Source organism: Moschus berezovskii, chromosome 2, assembly GCF_049115385.1.
Source record: "Moschus berezovskii isolate FMDL1 chromosome 2, NW_MosBer_1.0, whole genome shotgun sequence".
Taxonomy (NCBI): Eukaryota; Metazoa; Chordata; class Mammalia; order Artiodactyla; family Moschidae; genus Moschus; species Moschus berezovskii.
This window is the reverse complement of record NC_142461.1, coordinates 125253023-125277557: the sequence shown is the minus strand read 5'-3', so window position 1 is coordinate 125277557 and position 24535 is coordinate 125253023. Positions and strand designations below refer to the sequence as shown.

At 36.3% G+C, this 24535-nt stretch overlaps 1 protein-coding gene across 1 annotated transcript in view; it reads left to right on the top strand.

The window, feature by feature from the left end:
* Positions 1–16717: 16717 nt before the first annotated feature.
* The window catches only part of PDE1A (phosphodiesterase 1A), a 307778-nt gene continuing 299960 nt past the window's right edge, over positions 16718–24535 (top strand). Inside the window, exon 1 of the mRNA XM_055397831.2 lies at positions 16718–17151. Within this exon, the coding sequence (XP_055253806.1) occupies positions 17099–17151 (53 nt within the window). The 5' untranslated portion in view covers positions 16718–17098. The remainder of the gene's footprint in view (positions 17152–24535) is intronic.

Here is a 24535-nt window from a genome sequence, read left to right as displayed (position 1 = left end):
TTTCTCTAATAAGAGTGATATTGAGTATCTTTTCTTGTGTTTATTAGCCATCTGTATGTCTTCTTTGGAGAAATGTCTGTTTAGTTCTTTGACCCACTTTTTGGTTTGGTTGTTCGTTTTTCTGGTATTGAGCTGCATGAGCTGCTTGTATATTTTGGAGATAATTCTTTGTCAGTTGCTTTGTTTGCTATTTTTTTCCCATTCTGAAGCTGTCTTTTCACCTTGCTTGTAATTTCCTTTGTTGTGCAAAAGCTTTTGGGTTTAATCAGCTACCTTTCTAGTTTTGATAGCCAGATAACAGGTAGTTTAATAGGAGAAAATATATGTAAATTTATTAAATTTTAATATTACTTGCAGGAGGGCATAACAGGAAAAAAGAGCTGAAATTCAAAAAAGCATTGAGAGTTGAGATCTTATATACTGTCTTAATTAGGGACACACACACACACACAAATATATGAAAATTGTGGTTCATTCAGCATTTAAGAACTGTGATGCAAAGAAAAAAATTCTCAAGATAAATATTTTTACCGTGGTATCCTGAATCTAATCAAATTGTAATTCTAGACTTTTGTGTATAGATTAAGATGAAAAACAAAATATTTGCATTTGCCAGGTATATATATTATCTCATTTAAAACACACAAAAACTCCCATGTAGGTGGTCACCACTATTATTCCTTCTTTGCAGGTGAGGAAATTGAAACTCAAATTAAAAAAATATCTTTCCAAACACCACACACCTTGTTAGAGAAGGGGCTGGGATTCTAACCAGTGTAGGTCTTTTCAGAGATTTGATGTTCTTTATATCAAAGAAGGTATCATTTAAAGGTGCATAAGAGTATTTATGCAAACATTTAATCATTTGAACTTAACATTTCACATGTGTTATGTGGGTCAGTTAGTAACAAACAACAAAACCACCAAACTTGTTAATTATACTTTTATCCTTCCATTTCCTTGCATAAAGCAATCTGTCCATCTGAATAGTTATTCTTTGCTTCTCAGTAAATGGACATTGATTGTCAGTTCTTAAATCTAACATTTCAGAGAATTGTTGGTCTCAGACGAGGTATGTTGTAGTAAACACTCCCGACCAAAACAGGAGAATGTACTTAATTTAACAAATGTTTAATGTCATTATTTCTTTCCACCCTTTGACCTGATTTTATTTGTAGTAAGTAACATGCCTTTATGTGATCAGTGGCTAAGATAAATTTATCTTTGTCCTGTGTTAACTGAACCTTGTGAGAATATTCACGTCACAGGTATGCTGTTCTAACAGAGTGGAGTCGTCCACAGTCTCTTCCAGGCAGGAGGTTTGGTATCTCCTTTGGTATCTTCCTTTTCATCTAGGAAGCTTTTTAAGATACATAAAATATTCCTGTTAAACCATTGCTAACCATTTTACTTTTTAATTAGTTTATTCTACTAAATTAATAGTAAAAGTTGAGATGATATAAACATGATGCCAAGACTATCATTTAAGCTGAAATGAATTGAAAAAAAACTTATTTTTACTTTTATCTTGCATATTAGCATTTTAATTAGGATGACACTTGTATTTTATCCTGCATATTAGCATTTTAATTAGTGATAAATACTGAATATTCATGTCCCAGCATGCTATCATTTCTATCATAACTAATTGCCTAATAAGGTTTGATGAAATTTTGTTTTGATGGTAAAGGCCTTTGACCATACATATCAAACGTTTTAAAATATTAAGTCATGATGAGGGTTAAAGAAAATACTCTTAAGAGGCATGAGTAATTTTATGCCAGCACGCTAATCTTTAAAACAGCCCAAGTATTTCTGAGCTGCAATAATGGAAAAAAAAACAATATTGGGCAGGAATGAAACAGGAAATGTTTAAACTCTTATTGCCCTAAGCAGAAACTGATGTAAGTAATGGTATTAAAATACAGTATTTTGTCTCTTAATATTGCCAGAATATAGACTTTCCTCTTTTGTATAGCTTTCGTATTGAAGCTAATTTGATTTTTATTGGCATAAGATATTTTCCTTTAAACTCCCAGATCAGCTAAAACAATATTTATAGGTTTCAATTCTCCTGAAGGGAATCACCAACATTCATGGACCCTAGGAAAAATAACCTTGTTTAGAAGGAAAACAGTGTCATTTGATTCTCTGTCAGATGGGAAATGGAATGTTTATTTTGAGGAGATAGCTCAAGGCATAAACTATTTACTCTGATTTGTTTTACTGTTGTTTTTATACCAATAAAACATTGACTTCAGACCATTCTATCAACTCTGTTGAAGTCTTTATATTTAGAAAGAAATTCCTTTATATTTCCTCATTGTCTTTTGCAGATATTTGTATTTCTATGTCTTCAATAAGAAGTCTTAAGTTAAACTCCATTGCCTTTTACCTGCATTAGCCTCAAGTGCTGAGAAATATACAGTCATTCACTTTTCAACATATACTTAAATTATTTAGTTGCACTGAATGCTCACACATCATGTTATATATTTCCAAACACAATTATAGTATGGCCCAATGTAGTCTAAAATTCCATTTTCCACAGCCAATAAAAACAAGTTTTTGGATCAGGTCCAAGGTATGCCAAGTTTAACTTTTGTATCACAGGACTGATTTAGCATATTAAACCCCAAAGGGTTAGCTATCTTTTCCACTCTTTCCCCCTTGTTCTTCTAAAGAAGAATTAGAGTGCTAAGTTAAATACTGAAGCCAGTCTCTAGGAAAATATAATTATATATGCATCCATGTATGTGTGAGCAGATGATAGATATGTCGGTAGATAGGTAAGTTTCTTATATTAGAGGATGGTATGTAGAAGCCAAGATCTGGGTGCTGGATGTGCCCATTTCCACTGAACTGTCACTGCTTGAAGACCTGCCAGTAGACAGAACAAGGAAATGAGAGAGAGAGAGATTTCTCCCCAAACTCAAAATTCATAGGTAGCATTTTGAAAAAGTACAGTACAGATAGGCATTTAGTCATTGCTAATGTATTTTATGCAAGGCAGTGAAAGATGTTTGTTATTTCTTCAACATCAGACAGGAAAGTTACAGTTAATGGTGGACCAAAAGAAGTTAAAAAAAAAAAAAAGATATTGCAGTTATGCTGTAGATTCCTTAGAGGTAAGAAGTGGAAGTAAGGATGCTCAATGAGCAGAGAAGGACATCCATATCAGAGCTGGTTCTCAGGGAAGGCTCTCAGAAGCAAGGGATATCCACATTGGGAGTTGACCAGTAAGCAAGAAATGGCTGGGGGAAGAATTTGAAGGAAGTGTGTTCTAGACTGAAGAACTCAGAAACTGTAAATTTCTATAGAGAACATGATCTAAGTGAAATGAAAGTAATTTAGTATGGTTGTATATCTGTGTAATGAGTAGTGGGTGGCAGATTTTGAAAGATATAGCTGGAATATATAATATGTATTATATATATAAAACATATAATATCATGTAATATATCATTTTATATAATATGATGTTAAAGAGTTTATACGTTGTGGGCATCTGGGAATCACTGAAAGATTTTAAGCAGATTGGAATTCTACCTAAATTTAAAGAGCTTTATTTAGCTCATTGTCAGAGATAATATGTGTATAAATAACTATTATCCAAGACAGAAGGTTTTATATATTCCAGAAAAGTTAAAGAAACAGTGGTATATAAGCTAAGAGTTAAAAGATTATTCCTACTTGAAGAGCTAAGGGAAACCTTTATGAAGGAGAACATTTGGTTGGGCTTACAACTCAGCCCAACAGCAGACTGGTTCCAAATAGGAAAAGGAGTACGTCGAGGTTGTATATTGTCACCCTGCTTATTTAACTTATATGCAGAGTACATCATGAAGAACGCTGGGCTGGAAGAAGCACAAGCTGGAATCAAGATTGCCGGGAGAAGTATCAGTAACCTTAGATATGCAGATGACACCACCCTTATGGCAGAAAGTGAAGAGGAACTAAAAAGCCCATGTCAATGTATGGCAAAACCAACCAATATAACATTGTAAAGTAATTAGCCTCCAATTAAAAAAAAAAAAGAAAAATTGCAGGAATAGTACAAAGAACTCCAGGAGCAATCGTTTATATTTTGCTCCATTTATCACTCTCTCTCTACATAAATATATATATATATATATAATTATTATTTTATTCAATGGGTAACAATAGATTATAATCATTATTTACATTGGTGCTCGAATTTCCCATATTTGATCAATGTAGCCTCTTTAAGCTGTTTCCTATATTTTTTAATGTCTTCTTCATTCTTTGAATGTTTCCTTACAGGTTTATCTTGTGTGTTCCTTCCCCAGCCCTAGATTCTATTTTTTAAGAAATTCTGATTTCTTTTAGTAGTGAGTGGTATAGAAAACAAAATTTGAGTGATTGTCATGTTAATTGTTAATGGTGCCTCATTGCTTCTCAGCCTCCTCAGTGAACATAGCTAGACTTATATTTATTACCTATAGCTCATACCGCTATCTCTAACTTCTTTGCAACATCACAAGATAGTCTTTCACTTTCCCATATGTGGAGTTCCCTTCTCCACTCATGAAAAACTAACTCCTGGCTCTTTAACTTTTTATATTTGATAAAAGAAGAAAAATTGATATGGAAGAATTACTTTTGTGGAAGAATAACTTGTATATGTACTGAAAAAAATGTTGTGGGAAGGGGGAAAAACTGAAGGTGGACTGGTAGCTACCCAGTGTTCAAGCATACTGAAAACTTTGTTAAATAAGCCAGTGTGATACTGGGGCACAAAAATCAGCAGAAGAGAAGAGACTCTGGGCCAAATAAACATGAAAATTGAATGTCTGTTAAAAGTGGTGTTTTAAGCTAAAAGAGAGAAATAAACTAAAGGAGAACTTTTGTCTTACTGAACATATGATTGTTCCAGCATAGAAATTGCTTTTGTTAAGGCCACCAGTCACTTTTATATTGATAACTTTGATAGAGGCGTTTCTGATTTTTTTTTTCACTTCTCTTTAAAGTTTTAATTTGTTCTCTTTTTAATTTCTCTGCACATTTGGTACTAGTGACACCTTTCTCTTCCTTGACCTTCCCTCTTCTTTTTTGTAGGACGAACTTTCCCTCCAACTTTCTAGTCTCTCTGAGATCTTCACTGGATATGCTTCCCTCTGTATGTCAGGTTTTATTCTTGAGTCTTCACTCCTCTAACTTACGTGTTCTTTCTGAGCAATATTATCCACATTTGTAGTTTTATACTTAGGTAGCAACACCTCCACCTTCCACATGCTTATTTTATCTGTATAACTGATTTCTTTACTCTCTCCCTGTAATTTAAATATCTACTTGTCCATGAAACAGCTCCATTTGGGCCATCCTTTGGTATTGCAAATTCATTATGCCCCATCAATGAACTTTCGATTATACTTTTTTCTTTTTTATACTTTCATTATTTGTATTATTTTATACTTTAATTATTTATTATTTTCATTTTTTAAACTTTAATTATACTTTTTTATACTTTCATTATTGCTCTTTTTACTATTTGGTTCTTCCCAAATGGTGGTGGTACCATCCACTCAGATAATAAGCCAGAAATGAAAGTATTGTCTTTAAATCCTTTTCTTTCTCATTCAGTATAACAAATCATTCACTAAGCCCTATGCTTTATGGGCTTCCCTGGTGGCTCAGATGGTAAAGAATCTGCCTGCAATGCAGGAGACTGGGTTTGATCCCTGGGTCGACAATATCACCTGGAGAAGAGAATGGCAACCCACTCCAGTATTCTTGCCTGGAGAATTCCCTGGACAGAGGAGCCTGTTGGGCCACAGTTCATGGGGTCACAGAGTCAAACACGACTGAGTGACTGGCACTTTCACTTTCACTTAATGCTTTGTACCTGTTAGTATCTGGAAGAGGCTCCTTCTTTTCCAGTTATATCTTTATCTTACTTTAGGTCATTATCATCTCTTACCAAGATTACTCTAACAGACCTTTTACTGATACCACTATACCTGGACTTACTCTTCTCAAAATGTCTCCCACATTTTTATCAGTAAGATTTTCCAAGACTGTAAAGCTGAAGGAACCATTTCCCTGACTATAGCCCATCAGTGACTACCCATTGCTTGTTGGATATAGTCTAAGCTCCGTATATGGCACATACAATTTGGCATTTGTTTATTTTCCAGCTTTATTTCCTGCCACTCTCCCTCACAACTATACCCTCAGTCATAGCAAGATATCTATCAGTTTGTGAAACTATGGTATTTCATGCTTCTACGTTGTTTTTCATCTTCCTTTGCCTAGACTTCCTTCACTTCATCTTGCTAGTAAACAATTCTCCCTTGCTGAACTTCTACTTACTGGATAAAACTTGCTAAAAAATAATAAATTCCTCTGTGAGTCTTTATTTCTCTCTCTTCTGAGTTTCTTCTGTCCCTTTTATTTTATTAAATCACTTATTGTATTGGATTGAAGTTGCTTTTAAAAGGGATTCTTTCGTTCCTTTTAAACTTGAGCTCCCTGAGGAAAGAGCCTGTGTTTTAATAATCATTGTTCCCTTAACCTTTAGTACATCCTTTGTCACACTGGCTAGTGAAATTAAGCTGTGCTGTCTTTAAAGGTAGTGTATAAAAGGCAAAAAATTTACCTAAAATAAAAATTTACTTTTCAATGTGCATAAACATTTGAGACTATATTGAGTCTAAATACTACTTTTCTGTACTCCCAACACAGCCAGTTTTCCCTTTGTTGCTGGAAGAGACTGTTGTTTGATTGTGTACCAGGTGTAGAGGTTAGTATACAAAAATAATGTTGAATGCTATATCTTAAAACAGAAATAGCATTCAACAAGATGAAACTCTCATGTTATAAGAGGTTCTTGGGGAATGGAGATCAAAGAAACAGCAGATTCATTTCTTCCAGCTCAGAGGCATTGTAAGCCCTTTCTGAGAGGAAAAGCAAGAGGAATTCTGCAAAGGTTTGGAAGGTGAAAAACTTAATGGCAAAGGTTCCTTTGCATTCCAGGAGTCTATGATTCTATTTATAACAAGTAACTCATTACCTCAAGGCCAAAAATAAAAGTCCATGAGCTCTTATACTGAGACAATGTGTACATTTAAAACAATAACAGTGTTCTGTGTTTGTGAACAGCTGAGGAGAGTGAATGCGCAAGCAGCCACAGTTTTAAGAAGGTTAGACCTGACGATCTTGGAGCTCATCATTGGAAAACGGAATTGTTCATGAAGCAGGAAAAAAAGGAGAGGGAGAAGATTAAAAATTACCAAGTGACCCTGAGAAACAGAGAAAAGGAAATCAAAGTGAATCAGATAGCCCTGATCATGGGAGTCGTTAAATGCACGGGCAATGAAGGAGGGCAGTCCTGGGCTTAAATCTTTGCTTGACCAGTCCCAGCTGTGTAACGACTCCTGTCCCAGGTTGCTGTCAGGAGAATTCAGTGTAATAAGTTTTGTAGAGTCTTCAGAAGTGCCTGGCTCATAGGATGTACTTAGTGAAGCAGCAGTTGTCAACATTATCCTTGTTGTAGACTATAGAGGGTAGGTAAGGCAGCTCTGAACTTTACAAGTCTATGACCCATCCAACTTTCTGATGAAAGTTAAGTATCTAATAATGCAGTTTTGAAAGAGGGTAAGGAATTCTAATTAATGGATTAACTTTTTAATGATTTGGGTTTCTTGTAAACATGATTTTAAAGAGAGGATTGCATTATATACATACACCTCAGCATTGCAGAGTCATTCTGTATATTGGGGATAGAACCACAATTTCATTTACATATTTAATCTGGCTTTTCTTCCCCCTAGAGTTTCTCAGTGATATTTTGACCAAAGTTTTATTTATCCATGCTTCTTCAGTACAGATTATACAGCAAAGAATAGTAAAACTTAAGCTCTAAGATCTTGATGTTTAATTTTCTATTTTTCTTCTGCTTTTTGGGGTTCACTTATCCATGTATGTGTGAGGCCTATATTGTGAGAATGACCCAAAGCAAGCTAATGTGTCTCTGAAATTAAGCCTGTGTTCTCTCTAGGGCTGTACCTAATTCAAATGGTCAGTATTATATTTTTCAAACTGTGGTAGTAAACTAACATGCCTTTTTCTTTAAGGCTGCTATGAAAACACATTCTAATGTGATCATGAGGAGGCAGTGTTACTAAGAATTAAAATATCAGCATCAGACAGAATTGGATTTAAACCCTATTACTGTAACATATAAGATATACAACCTTTGGCAACTTATGTAGTTTTTCTCAACTCTAGTTTCTTGAGTGTGCCTTGAAAGTAAGAGAATCTGCTTTCTAGGTGTGTTGTGTAGAATTAACTGAAATGGTGCATGTAAGGTATTCTGTCTAACATACAGTGAATGATTGATAAACACATACCAACCCCCTTGCTTCTATACTTTCCATTGGGCTAGATGGAGAAAAGAATGGATGGGGGAAGACTGTCATTTTATGACTATACAGCTTGATAGAAGTTAATAATGTTTAGAAAAGATGCAGAATTTCTAAGATAGACATCGTTTCCAATATTTTGATAGGTATTGGGCCTTGTGTCAGATGATATAGTAGAAAATATATTTGGTGTTGGGCCTGGGAAAATATTCAACGATCAGTTTAAATCCTCTATGAATTTAAATTTAGACTTTAATTTAATGAATGTAAAAATAAATTATGATAAGTATAATATGTCATGGAATAATTGACAGAAATGATGTATTGATATGATAAATAAGATATTTAAGCCAGAGATGAGATTGGCAAGGATAGATCATTTCAGTGGATGCGGAGGAGAAGAAAGTCAGCAGAATTAGAAAGAAAAGCTGAAGCTGGACTGAGGTTTTTGAGAAATGAATGGAAGTAATGTTACAAAGTATGTATGGCCTATCATTTCAGTTCACTTCAGTCGCTCAGTCACATCTGACTCTTTGCGACCCCTTGAATTACAGCACGCCAGGCCTCCCTGTCCCTCACCAACTCCTGGAGTTTACCCAAACTCATGTGCATCGAGTCGGTGATGCCATCCAGCCATCTCATCCTCTGTCATCCTCTTCTCCTCCTGCCCCCAATCCCTCCCAGCATCAGAGTCTTTTCCAATGAGTCAACTCTTCGCATGAGGTGGCCAAGTATTGGAGTTTCAGCCTCAGCATCAGTCCTTCCAATGAACACCCAGGACTTATTATAAAATAAGAGTTTATATTTTAAAAAGGTGTAAGCAAATACATTTGAGTTATTTATCAAAATATAGAACCTACCACACATATTATTATAAGCTTGGCAAACTGAGTGGCTGTTTCTATTCAAAGTCACGATTATCTCTATTTCTGTCTAATTCTAAAATCTTGGAGAGTCGATAGGTTAGCATTTAGGAATTTTCCACTTACTGACATTGATTCAATTCATTTCTTGGTGGTAACTGCACACATTTATTCATAGGCATTACTGGAAGCTTAAGACAGATTTTTTTAAAACTGCTAATTGGATTTAAAGTCATGTTGAAACCCAGCTTAAAATATGGAAGAAAGCTGGTAATGATGACTCAGTACTGATGCTAAGTTAATGATTTAGAGATGAATTTCAGATCTACAAGGAAACTGAACCAGCCTCGGTGTTTAACTACCTTTGGACAACTTCCACTGACTGAAAAATTGCAGATAGCATTTTTGATGTGTTTGGAGAGTAATGGAATCCTTTCACTCAAATGCCTTTAGACCATGATATCACATTATTTTCCTAATTGCGCCCACTCTTCTGTTCTGATGGTGGAGTCTGTGATTCTACAGGCTAATGTGATTGGAATTAAGCCACACTGCTTCAGTCATAGTGTGCCCTCCAAATCCTGTGTTGTTGCTGCATGCTTAGGGATGAAAATACCCTGCTTGCCTTTCCTCTTAGCCTGCTTGTTGAATATCTATTCATCCTTCAAGCCTCTGTCCAACCATCTCTGTCTTAGTCCTCTGACTCAAAGGGCATTTTATATTAAGGAGGTCTCTCTTTGTAAGGTTTATTCACTATGTTTACTCACTATGCAAAAGCCATTTCCTTTTACAGTAGATTTGCGGTTTGTTGATACACATTGGTGTGTTGGTGTTTGGCTGTGAGAATATTCTTTAAATGATTCTCTTTGTTGTTGTTGATGATGATATTTTCTCAGAATGTCACATTCATTCAAAGGAAGTTGAATAACTGCCAGCACTAAAGGCTGTCAGAACTTGTGTGAATGCTAGGTGGAACCAATCAAACTTTAGTTGACCTGTTTGTATACTTCAGTGACAAAGAGGAATTTGTCCTACTATTTGAAGCGAAAAGGCTCAATTCTTATACCAGGCTAAAGGGTTAGCCAACTTGAAGAACAGCTTTTTCCTTGCCACTTGAATCTATAAATCTGGTCTTCTCTATTAATTAATTTTGGAAAATAATTCTGATTTTTTTTATTGACTAAATGACCAATAAGTGTTAAGTTTGACACACAAGATAAGAAAATCTAATTTAAATCTCTTAGCTAGGTAGGTGCTTTTTGCCCCTAAGGCAAAAAACATTTCTTAATCAAACTGAGAATCATTTCCAAAGTGATTTTTAGTTGCCTTGTCAATTTTAATATTCCTATTGTATTTATTATCAGATAAGTAGAGTTTCTGATTTGAAGAAGTGTAATGACAAATATTTTAAGATGAAACACATATGTAATTATCAGAAAATATTTTGAAGCATTGCAAGAGATCAGTGAGTTTATTTTTAGGTTATTACAGACACACGTGAGGACAAACACATTTTCAGAGTAACTTGATTTATTTTTAAGGTAGTCAGGAACAGTTAGATGTTCTGATCTTTCCCTCAGTTTATTGCATGCTGCAGAATGAATTCATTCATTGAACAGATGGATTTGTAAATGAATATAATGCAAACTATGATACTTGCTTTGAGGGAGAGTACTGAAAGTATATAACATTCATATGGGCTTATCAGAGGAGTCACCTCTGGGAGGCGGGAAGATTGCAGCTACATATGAGCAGTGAGCAGGAGAAAGAACATTTTAGGCAGAGGGAACAGTACATGGGGAAAAGGCAGGGAAGACTGTGGAGTGTTTGAGGAACAAAATGCCAATCTGGCTAGGGAAGAATTAACCTAAGTGTTAGGGTTTCGAGATGGAAGTATAGGTAGGTGAGGGCTAGATAGGGCAGATGGTTACTATCATGGTATAGTTACTCACTATGTACCCACTGAAATGAGTGAATAAGAAAGCTTCATAACATAATGGGAACAATGTGATTTTCTTTCTTTCATTTTGATGTATATGATCTTTCCTTTTCTCCAGTCTGTCAGGCATCCATTTGCCTCATGCAGTGTGGTGAGAGGGGTTAATGTTAGCCAAGTTGAAAGACTGAGACTTAGAGAGTCTTGCAGTAACCCTGAGATTGGGCTCAATGAGAAGGAGGTGACCACTGTTCCCAAACTGAGCCAACTGAACAGACCAGCTACATGTCAGCAGTAGATGTCAGCAAGGAGTGAAGTGACCAGACAGTTAAAGGACATTGTTGCAGATTCCAGAGAACACAAAGGAGAGCAGGAACCTGCTGGTTTGGGTTTGAGGCTACCTTTTTCCTGCCGCTGTAAGGTCAAAGAAGCCCACCTGTCTGTAAACTCAGATACCTCTTTGAAGAAAAATAGTGGGTTGGAGGAAATACATAAAACTGAACATTTACCAGATATGATCGAGTTTTTAGAAAAAGAGTATACAATAATATAATGAGGTAGCATTAATTAGCACTTTGTGTTCATTCATTCAATAAATAACCATGACCGTCTCTTACATGGCTTCCCTGGTGGCTCAGTGGTAAAGAATCCGCCTGAAATGCAGGAGACAGAGAGAGGTTTGATCCCTGGTTTGGGAAGATCCTTAGAGGAGGGCGTGGTAACCCACTGCAGTGTTCTTGCCTGGAGAATCCCATGGACAGAAGAGCCTGATGGGCTACCATCCATAGGGTTGCAAAGAGTCAGACTTGACTGAGGTGACTGAGCACACATTCATGCCTCTTATGTATTGTGCACAGGGAATACAACAGACACTAACCCTTGTCTTCCTGGAACTCACATTCAAGTGAGACTAGTTCCCAGTTGAAGCTATAGAAAGAAAGAAAACTGCCTAATTAGAAAAATGAATATGTAGTTGCACATTCAATAGTAGTATGTTCAGTTCAGTTCAGTCGCTCAGTCGTGTCCGACGCTTTGCGACCCCATGAATCGCAGCATGCCAGGCCTCCCTGCCCATCACCAACTCCGGGAGTTCACCCAAACTCATGTGCATCAAGTCAGTGATGCCATCCAGCCATCTCATCCTCTGTCGTCCCCTTCTCCTCCTGCCCCCAATCCCTCCCAGCATCAGGGTCTTTTCCAGTGAGTCAACTCGTCGCATGAGGTGGCCAAAGTATTGGAGTTTCACCCTCAGCATCAGTCCTTTCAGTGAACACCTAGAACTGGTCTCCTTTAGGATGGACTGGTTGGATCTCCTTGCAGTCCAAGGGACTCTCAAGAATCTTCTCCAGCACCACAGTTCAAAAGCTGGATAGCTTTAATTTCACAACAGTAGTAACGAAAATATTCTGGTGGTATGCATGACATTGTTGTGGGCAAGAAAAGCTAAAAATGATTACAGAGATTATTCTTGCTTGGACACTAAGTTTAAATAACTTGACATCTTATCATATGTCAGTCATAGAGTCAAAAAAGTTAGGACTGGAAAGGATCTTAGAGGTCATCTAGCCTGACATCTTAGTTTCGCTGGTAAGGAAACAGATATTCATAGAATTGAAGAGGAAATCACTACTAAAGTTGGGATTTAAATATGTGTTCCTTGACATTAGTTCAAGGCTGTTTTTAATGGAAAAGAGTTTCCATTCAGATCTTTGTAGAACATATTCATTGATTATTTCACCTTGATATCAATAGACCATTTCTTGGGCTGGCTCTTGTAAGTATTGGAAACATAACAGGTCATGCACTGATGTTTAAGTAGGGAAGGGGATTAGGAGAAGAATAGACACCCATTAGAGGGGTTAGTTTCTTTTGTTTCTCTTTAGAATGTGAATGATAGCTTAGAAAGGACCCAATGCCTACATTTTACCCCTACTCAGTAGGGGTAAAAGCAGGGGCTCAGGAACAAGGCATCTGAGTTCATATCCGAGCTCTACCATCCATAAACTAGCTTCATCATCAGTGTGAAACCTGTAAAAAAAATTTAGATCATATCGTATGTACACAACGAGAAAATCTATAATCCCATCTGATCATTTCTTTCTTGTACTTCCTTCCTCTTTCTCCACTTAATTTAAAAACTCACTTAAACATATAACTTGTAGCGTTGTGTTTAATTGAATTGTATTGGAAAAAAAGCACACACACTTTGTCTCAGACTAATATTTGACTAGAGTTCTGTGGTAAAGTAATAACCAGTAGCTGCATTCATTTTCCAGTTCTTGGACTGACATATTCAAAATACTATATAGTTTTTCTACTATTGCATGCTGTTTAGCTCTTGTATCGGAGAAGGCAATGGCAAGCCACTCCAATACTATTGCCTAGAAAATCCCATGGATGGAGGAGCCTGGTGGGCTGCAGTCCGTGGGGTCGCTGGGGGTTGGACACGACTGAGCGATTTCACATTCACTTTTCACTTTCATACATTGGAGAAGGAAATGGCAACCCACTCTAGTGTTCTTGCCTGGAGAATCCCAGGGACGGGGGAGCCTGGTGGGCTTCCGTCTATGGGGTCACACAGAGTCGGACACGACTGAAGTGACTCAGCAGCAGCAGCAGCAGCAGCAGCTCTTGTATATTACAAACAGGGCCGAAGAATAGATTATTACAATAGAAAAACAAGGAAAAGTAAAGTTTATCATTTTCCATGAGGCTTCACACAAAATGCCATGACATACTTAGTATCCACTTGGTTGGAAAAATCATGCAAGTTAATCCATGTTTTTCATCATATAAAATGAGTTGGTTATGATGGATATGTTCTGTGTGTTGTGCCAAGAATTCCAATAAATTAAGAAATGTTTACTGAGCACCTATTCTAACAGTCTAACAGTGCTGAGTTTGGGAGTGTGCCTGTATATGCATAGGTGTGTGCATGTGTGCAGAAAGTATTGGTAAAAGTGTTAGGCTAAGTCATACTGAGAGTTCACCTTCATAGAAAAAATATAAAAACAATTTCTGACAGCCAACCCCTGGAAAAACTATTCAAAATATACTATACTTGGCATATTTTAATAGGAGACAGCCTGTATGATAAGTTTTAGCATTTTTCACAATACAGTTGTGTTAAAGACCATGTTTTCACAATTTAAGCAACAATAGTGAGGTTATTTCATCTTATTGAATATTACATTAAATTAAGTTAATAAAGCAAACTTTTCCTTCCAATATTAAGTTTAAATGCTGTTTGAATAAATTTTTTTTTCTATTTTTAAGAAATAGAAAAAAATTTTTTGTGTCAAGTGACTATTTAACTTATTGTTATCTTCTTATGGCTCCTTAAGTTTTAAGATTGGATTTTAAAATAAATTTAGTGCTTGATGTAAGTGAGAATCTAAGTTTTCTACTTTAACTTCAGAGCAAAAAGAATATGAACCTAATGCAAACAATGATGTTATGGATTTTCTGTAATTAGCTTAATAGCTTTCAGATTCTGTGGTTAATAATCAAGGCTTGAGCCTCAAGTAAGATTGTGTGCTTGCTTCTCATTTGAATTGTACCTTGGCTAGATGTTTATTAGTATTTTGTTGAGTTCCTTCCAACACGTTAATGAAGAAGTCATCACGCTTTTCTAAATCAAAAGTAGACAAAGTGAAAGTTATTTTTAATTAAAAAAAATTTTTTTTTATTGGAGGCTAATTATTTTACAATATTATATTGGTTGGTTTTGCCATACATTGACATGAAGCCGTCCTGGGTGTATATGAAAGTTACTTTTTAAAAGTTGATAGGCATATTTTTCTCTTGGGTTGTTCCTCAGGGGTATTTATGCTAAATTAATAGTGATATAGATAAACCATGAGTACAGAAATTGAATGCCATCCATAAATGCAGAAGTCTTTCCAGAAGATCTGTGTAATGTGCTATTATATATACAAAGAAAGCAAAAGCATATGGTTGTAATGAAGCCACTACCCTAAGATCTGCATGTCAGTTTGCATGTAGATGGTCTCTGGATATAACTGCAGTATTGCACACATGTCAAATTATGATTGAATGCTATTGATGGTGAAGAAAACCTTGATTTATACATCAATACATTGACACATAATAGCTACAAAAATATGTAATATAAAATTATCTTCCTTTTTATTTATGACTTCATATAATGAAAATGTATTTTTTGGAGTATCAGGTACCATAACGCCCTTGCTAGTATCTCTGCAAAAGCAGACTAATCATACTTAGAAAGAGTCTGTTGGAACGACTAAAGCTGGACAGGAACATAGAATTCAACTAATATTATAACTTTATTTTACAAACAGAAACTGGAGCTCAGATAAGTCAAGAAATTTCTCACAATGGCCCAGCATATTCATAATAGAACTAGGATAGAAGCCATTTATTTTATTTTTAGTTCATTGCTTTCTCAGACTGATTCCATTTCCCAGCATGGATTAGAACTGCTCAATGTAATCAGTGATTTATTTTTAATTCTCTTTTTCTTCGTCTCTCCTGTGGGAGGAAAATAAAAAGGTGTTCTTGCTTCTGTGGACATATCTGGAGGATGCTAAGAGCTACAGACTGCTATCATATAGAGCATATCCCTCTTTGTGACATTTAAATCTTATTTTTATGGGTCATTCAATGAAAGCATGTGTGTTTCTCAGTTTATTCTCCTTTTAACTCATGTACTTTTAAAACATTTAATCATGCTTTGAGAATTTTTCTTTTATTCATAACAAACCTCTAGCCTGGAATCTCATGACATTACTGATTGAGAAGAAATTTGTTAGTGATTTAGATAGAAGATCGTCTCCAGAATGTTATATTAAAATATGAGGATTCACCTTATTTGTAACTTAAACAAAAGTCCCTGCATTGTGAGTCTGTCTTCCAACTAAAACAATTTTTAATGTTTATTTTCAGTTGTTCACAACTTTTCTCTTATGCCTACTTTTCTTCCTTTTTATTTTCATAAATTAAAATTTGATTTTATAATATAAAAACATTAGGTTCCTAGGGAGTTTGGGGAACTAAAAAAATGTGTGATGTGTGTGTGTGTTTCCATATCTTTTTGCAGTGTCCTTTCTTAGTTGAAAAGCTGCATTTGGGTACAGTGTCACTGATGGAATTGAGCAATTTTTGTTTTTCTAACTTTTGTAGCTCTGGCCAGCTTCACAGGGCTTCTATCAGTTGAAATGGCATCTTTGACTTTAGACAAGTGTAGGTTATTAGGTTATGAGTGCCAAAAATGATGAGTTGTCTCCACACTTCATCCAGCATGAATAAAAGCAAGATTGTAAAATAATTATAATCTCTTGGAGCAAAGCCAGCCATGCAGCTTCAGCCTATCTTTCTTCATTAATTTGTATACAGTTCTTATTTTAACAGAACAAACTTTCTGAGGGTACTCACATGGGACTGCTGAACCAGCTGTACAACTTTTATTTTGAAGAAAAAAAGTTGAGCCTCGGAACGGGCTGTTTTAAAGACAGGGAGGGACTTAGCTTTTCCGAGCTTGACCAGCATGTGGAAGGAGTGCTCTCATGGCTGCGATAACTTAGGGAGCTCCTACCTGGGTGCCACAGGGGCCGGAAAGTTTCTGTTTGCTCTGTTCTGTTTCCGAGGGTCCCGTGCGCTTCCCCTGCCCGTGTCAACGTGACTCTTGGTGTTTTTGCACACCCTGCTCTGTGGGGGAGTGCCCCATCGTGTCTGTCTTATGTGGCCTCTATGGACACATTGCTCAGCTGGCAGAGAGCAGGCAAGTTTTCTCCCAGCACCCAAAAAGAGAAAGAGGAAACTACTTTTGCCTTCTGGGCTCCTTGCAGGACAATAGATCAGGATAAGCTTCCACATTCTCTCCCTGGATTTCTGGAGTGGTTTCCAGGAACAAGCTAAACTTTCACCTTTAAATGGATGACCATGTCACAATCAGGAGGAAACATCTCCAAAGACCCATCTTTAGGTAAGTCATGATGTATCCTAGATGGCTCCAGGGCTATCAGGAAAAATAATTTCTTTTTCATCCTTAACTTGTGAATTCTGGCACTAAGTTATAACAAAGCAATAAAGACTGTGCCTTAAGTGTAACTTCATGCATACTGAAGGAGTTCTTTTATTTTTTATTTTCTGAAACCCTATGCACAAGCTTTGGAAAATACAGTTTTCCAAAATGTATTTTAAAAACGTATTAGCTTTTCATGTACTTCAATGACATAGCACTAGAAAAACTTCTGAAACATTTTGCAATCCCTCGCTGTTTCTAGTGGTTGCATAGCCCTGTAAATGGGAAATGTGTGGTTCTTTCAACTGATTTCTCTCAGAAGTAGTATTTTAGTGCTGTGAATGCTACGCTTTTTTGCAGTAATGTATGGGGAGACAAATTTGAACTTGATGGCTATTGTACTATAGTATGTACATTTTGCAGCTAATTTAGGAGTATCTCTATAGCAGTTAAGGAAACAGCAGGGCAACGGGAGATATTTCGCACTGGGGTGGAATCTTTGGCCAGGCAGAATGTAGATCTCGCATAACAGATTGGGCTAAGGTTTTATTTTGGGGGGGTAGAGATTCTTTCACGAAGAGACAGCAACTTCTTCTGTCTTGATTCTTTAGTTACCTGTTATGTAATTTAGAATCCAGAATTTGGAATTAAAGTTAACCATATATCAAATTTGGGCCTCCCCCCAATAATATCTTAAATATAGCAAAGATATCACATGTTGACAATAATAAATGTTAAGGTTAAGTTGTAGTCACTGGCTGTTGATCTTGAATTAACTACAGGATTGTAGAAGTTTATGGATGAAATTCCTGACATTCTGTGGTTGTTAAATAATAAGAGTGGGCCTTCAAGGAATAGAATTATATATAAAATGTTTCCATTCTTATGTATTAAGCATCACTACAGTATTGCTAGTAATATCAATATACTTTCATAATGCTTAAAACAAAATGTTACCTCAAATCTGTTTTAAAATCTTTTGAAGATATTTTCAGACCTACATTACAAATTTAATATTATGTGTCTGTTTAAATATGCATTTGTAAATTTAACCAAAAATCCAAAAGGTGTATTCACCTCCTGTGTTTCCTATGGCAGGAGCTGGAAATGTTCTTTCAGTTCCTGTGCAGTTCACTACTATTTTCTTTCCAAGTGCATGTGTGACTTCAAGGAGGCGTGAAAGTTGCACAGACAATTCCAAACTCAATGCCACTGAGACATCACTTAAAGAGGGTACCTACAGAAGTTCAGGAAGGCAGGGCCGTATTGGATAAAATCAGATTCACTTAGCCATCAACTTAAGTGTGTTATTCCATTGTGGACCTGTTGCTGGCAGGTGGTCATTCACTGCTTTAATGCCAAATCCTAGTCTCCTGCTGACAAATTATATGTTAAGGTGCCACTCTCAGGGGAATTGTAATTCAAGTGTGCTTTTCTTTCATATAAAGAGCAGATCCTTTATTGAAGGTGGGATTTTTTGTCCAGATGATTAGAATACAGTTTGCTAAATTCAAATGATTGTTTCATGATACTGATGGCCTAGAACAGAAAACACAGCTACCAAGGAGGACATACGTTTACCCAGGCAATTATTTTAAGCAAGTGCTGAAATGGGTTCCCGATTGAAAACAGATTAAGGCCAGATGTGGGATCATGGGTCTACTGGAATATTGATAGCTGGCTTTGCTTTTATCAAGATATGACTGTTACGAAGGAAAGGAGGGTGGAGAGTATCTTAAAAGGTCCAAATGACTAGACATACTTTCTCAGAGAAAGTTTTAGGCTGTTCTTTAGTGAAATGCAGCATGGGCTTTCTAACAGCTAGTTGTGCTTTTGGGCAAGCTGAGAAATGGGTTAAGCTTTCCTTTGGCATCTTTGGGCTTCTCTGGTGGCTCAGACTAGAGAGCCACCATTTTTTACTCTGGTGGCAGTAAAAAATCTACCGGCAATGCAGGAGGCCTGGATTCTATCCCTGGGTCAGGAAGATCCCCTGGAGAAAGGAATGGCAACCCACTCCAGTATTCTTGCCTGGAGAATTCCATGCATAGAGAGCTTGGTGGGCTACAGACCGAGTCCACGCAGTCGCAAAGAGCTGGACATGACTGAACGACTGACACTCTCTCTCTCGGCACCTTTGGCTCTTATCGCGTGTCCCACTTTATTTTCTCCGTTATCCTCCTCTCCCAGCTCCCCTGTTCCCCTGGCCTTCTCCTGAGTCATCCAGCCTTTCACACTGAGACATCCTTCTAGGCCTCCTATTCTGGTCGGAGTCCCAGGCACAGACTTTCCCTTCTCAGTATGTATAGTATGCACACCCCACTTCCTGAGAGATTTGCGCCCCTGTTCTCAATCTGTAAGCAAGTCTGTGCAAGATTGTTTCATATGTGCTAGTTACAAGTTTAATAGGAATTTTGTGAAATATCTTTGCTATTTTTTATTAAAAACTCATTTAAAATTTAAGTCTTTAAGAGATCAGCCTAGGATTTTTTTTAAGAAACATCTGACCTATTGACACCATTCAAATTTCTATATATAGGCTACTTTCTTCTGCAGTTGAACCCACAGCTTTAATTCAATTCACCTGTCATTCTCTGCTCGAGTAGACATGACCATATCTAGGGGGTGGCACTGGGGAGGCCAGGGTTCCCAGGTGGCACCAGTGGTAAAGAATCCACCTGCCAATTCAGGATATGCAAGAGATGCGGGTTTGATCCTTGGGTGAGGAATATCCCCTGGAGTAGGAGACAGCAATCCACGCCAGTATTCTTGCCTGGAAAATTCCAAGGACAGAGTGGGTTACAGTCAATGGGGTCACAAAGAGTCAGACACAATTGAGTATGCATGCACCATTGGTCTTAGAGGCCAGACACAATAACAAAAAAGCAACCTTACCTGCCCTTACAAAGCATATTATCTAGTGTATATTTAGGTAACCATGACGCAGGCAGGTGATGGGTACCAAAAAGAAGATAACAACATCCTGGGGAATTATAATGGAAAAGACAAATTTCAGCGAAAACTCATTCTGGCCCCTAAGTGAATTGAGAAAGATAAGAGCAACATTTTCAATAATATTATTATTTTTTAATGTTGTATTTCCTTCATTTTCTAATTTTTAAATTAGTTTTTATTGGAGTACAGTTGTTTTACAATGTTCTCTTAGTTTCTGCTAAGATAATTATTTTCTTTTAAATTTAATTTTTGAGACAGAATTAATATCAATTTTTCATCAGCATGATCTCCCTAAATTTCAAATAATAAAAATCATCCATCAGGTATAAAAAATTAGTTGAGAGGTTTTAGAGAAGATGATGAATATTGAAATTCCATGGCTGGTATGCTATTGGGAAGGCTGGGAGGAGTCTTATATGCTATTTAGAAACTATCTTTAAGAATGTCGTGGTCTCCTACAATGCTGATTCCCAAATCATTTCACACAGTTAGGTTATCAAATCCATGTTTTAAAAGTCTTCCATGGAAAATTTAGATACACATTTTCATGTCAAACCTTTGAAGCTAGAAACAAAGGAAAGGCTTCTTTTATGGCCAAGGCTGGAGTCTGTATGCACACGTTTCATACATTTTGCATGTTACTTTGGGATAAATGAGACTGTTCAGCCTGGAGCATATAGAAATGATGCATCTCAGACACATTTTGTGGTTCACTCTGCAGATGTTCTTGCAGCTCAGACTTGTACAGAGAAATCACTCTCCCTTTACTCAAGAGAAACACTTTAGGTTTTATAATTTTCCAGGAAGGAAACACTATTATAAAACATATATTAATGTGATTTCCGTCAACAACACTGAGTTTGTTCCTCAGCACTTAGAAAATGAATTTGTATAGCTCTTTAAAAATCTAAGATTTGAATCAGCTCTCTGATAACACACATTCTTTAGATGTTTAGAAACTTCTTTTTCTGTGTTACCACAGAGTTCGATCTCTAGTAATTACAATTAATCTCTTTATATAAAAAGACTCATCAATTTATAGCACATTTCAGATGAAGTACCTTGGTCTAACTTCAGTAAAACAATTGCTGAAGATACTTCCATCTTATTGCATGCTCATATTGCTTAGTGAACTTTCTATATTCCCAGAATATTACTCAATCTTAAACTCTGATACCAAGAAAAATCTATTCCTCCTAATAAAACTTCATCAGTGAAAATAATTCTTACCTGAATTACCCTGCTATGAAATATATAAGTCTGGGTTTTTGTTATGATTATCTCCCCCTGCTTGATTTGATATTTTATTTTTGTCAAATTCTACTATATATGCATCTTTTTTTTTCTGTTTGTTGCTTCAAAATCTTTCTGGGAGTATGTAGGAAAAATGAATTAAAAAAATAAATAGAAACTTTTTTCTTACATGGTAAGCCTTATTTAGTGTTCTTTGGAACCAACAACCTTTTGAACCTCTCTCAGGATTCAAAAGTGGATGTTATTTTTGTGGTGACTTTTCATTAGAAGTAGCATGAAAAAGCCACAAATGAAGTCATGCAAATGGCCCTTCCTCAGCCCTAGAACTGAGAATTGGTCTATGTATCCAGGAGCTGAGATGGTAAAGTGCAAGTCAAATGGCTGCCAGGGCCCAAGACCAATGAAAATCATGTTGGGTTCTTCACAGCATTTAGAACATGCTGTTTCTTCTCTTTATGCCTTTTCAAAGTTTTATTTTTACAAGTGGCTGTTAGCAGAGGAATTCTGAGTGTGTTTTTGGCAGGCATATTCTCTTCACATGGAGATGTGGAAAGCAGGGAGATGCCTAGGAAAAGAGAGGCAGTCCTAACTTTGTTTGTATACCTAATGGGGATAGTTAGTACCCTATTGCTGGGTCTGAATTCTTGTTTCAAGGTTGTGATCTATGCTTTATGGAGAAATAGCATAAAATATCTATTATATACTTAAAATTGTATACCTTTTGGAGTGTAATCATTTTTATTCAGTCCCACATTTAAGCTCAGTGTGTTAACATTGGTGTCAAAGCTAGTTGAGAAGTTGCAGAGGTGACACCACATTCCTGGGTGTTCACTGGAAGGACTGATGCTAAAGCTGAAACTCCAATACTTTGGCCACCTCATGAGAAGAGTTGACTCACTGGAAAAGACTGTGATGCTGGGAGGGTTTGGGGGCAGGAGGAGAAGGGGACGACAGAGATTGAGATGGCTGGATGGCATCACCGACTCGATGGACATGAGTTTGAGTGAACTCCGGGAGTTGGTGATAGACAGGGAGGCCTGGTGTGCTGTGATTCATGGGGTCGCAAAGAGTCGGACATGACTGAGCGACTTAACTGAACTGAACTGAACTGAATATTACTAATTTTCTAAAAAATTTTTAAACAATAATAAAGTGGAACACCTGAACACTTTGCCGATTTACAATAATTTTCTAGGCAGTTTTCTACTCAGTGTTTCAGAGCCATTTACTTCAGTGTTTTGGGAATAATAGAAAATGGGAACAAGTAATATAAAATGTAAACTCACCTCAAAATTTAAAGAAATTTTATTGCTAATACATTATTGATATTGGCATTTTCATCTCATAAATATGTATCTATGATATTCTGTGCTTTAATTTCTTTTTAACACTTCCTCAACAAAAAATATGTACTTTAGCCAGAAATTTTAGTACAAAGTCATCAGAGTGAAAATTACATAGAAAAAATTAACTGGTGAAGTAGTATAATATACTAGGGCTTCCCAGGTGGCTCAGTGGTAAAGAATCTGCCTGTCAATGCAGGAGACTCAGGAAACACAGGTTCAATCCCTGGGTTGGGAAGATCCCCTGGAGGAGGAAATGGCAACCCACTCCAGTATTCTTGCCTGGGAAATCCTATGGACAGAGGAGCCTAGCAGGCTACAGTCCATGGGGTCGAGAAGAGTCAAACACGACTGAATGCACACACATACACACCCACCCAAAAATGTGTGAGTCAGATAGAAATGTATATAGTACAAAGTCATCAGAGTGAAAATTACCTAGAAAAAATTTGTTAACTATGACAGTAGTAGAATATGTTAAATACCTTTTCTTTTATGAAATATATTTTCTCCTAAGAAAAAGTTCTGTGTAAATCAAATCCGAAACTTAATACAACTTTATATATATGAACATATTTTGCCAGTTTTTGTTTCTAAGTCAAGTGATTGGGAATTCATTTATTTAAGAGAGAAAAAGGAAATTGAATTGACTTGCAATGGTTATATAGTTATATACTGGAAATTTAGGTTCAAGAGTTTTCTTTAATAAATGATAATTTTAAAGTAAGTAACAATTGATAGAACAAAATAATTGCATTTATTTCTACTTGCGATGAAAGTGAAAAATACTTCTGGAAAATAGACATAGTGATATGAATTTAAAGTTTATGACATTATAAGACATAATGCTAATTAATAGAACAAATATATTTTATAACAGACATTTATTAATATTTTTATTGTCAAGAGACTGCTGCTGCTAGTCAGAAGTCATTGTGTGACTTTTAAGGAAGAAATAATTGCAAATTGATCTTCAAAATAAATTACGAAGGTCAGAGTGAAACAACAAATACATTTGTAAGGCAGGATATATTTATCAAGAAAACATCTTAGACATTGTTGAGCCTTTTTTTTCCCATTTGTGATAAAAGTAACTAATTTTTAAGTGGTCATCACAAATAAACTAATTTGTTACACATTTTGTAGTCAGGCAATGAGTAATCTACTCCCATAGTATTACTTCATCCACAATTTGCAAAAATTTAAATTATTTCCAATAAACTTATAACAGCAGCAGTAGATATTAAAATTAATACCAAGAGCTACCATTCATCAGAATCTTAGCATATTTTTAGACAAGATACAAACATTCCAATCCCAAAGAAAGGCAATGCCAAAGAATGCTCAAACTACTGCACAATTGTACTCATCTCACACGCTAGTAAAGTCATGCTCAAAATTCTCCAAGCCAGGCTTCAGCAATATGTGAACCGTGAACTCCCAGATGTTCAAGCAGGTTTTAGAAAAGGCAGAGGCACCAGAGATCAAATTGCCAACATCCGCTGGATCATGGAGAAAGCAAGAGAGTTTCAGAAAAACATCTATTTCTGCTTCATTGACTATGTCAAAGCCTTTGACTGTGTCGATCACAATAAACTGTGGAACATTCTGAAAGAGATGGGAATCCCAGACCACCTGACCTGCCTCTTGAGAAACCTGTATGCAGGTCAGGAAGCAACAGTTAGAAGTGGACATGGAACAACAGACTGGTTCCAAATAGGAAAAGGAGTACCTCAAGGTTGTATATTGTCACCCTGCTTATTTAACTTATATGTAGAGTACATCATGAGGAATGC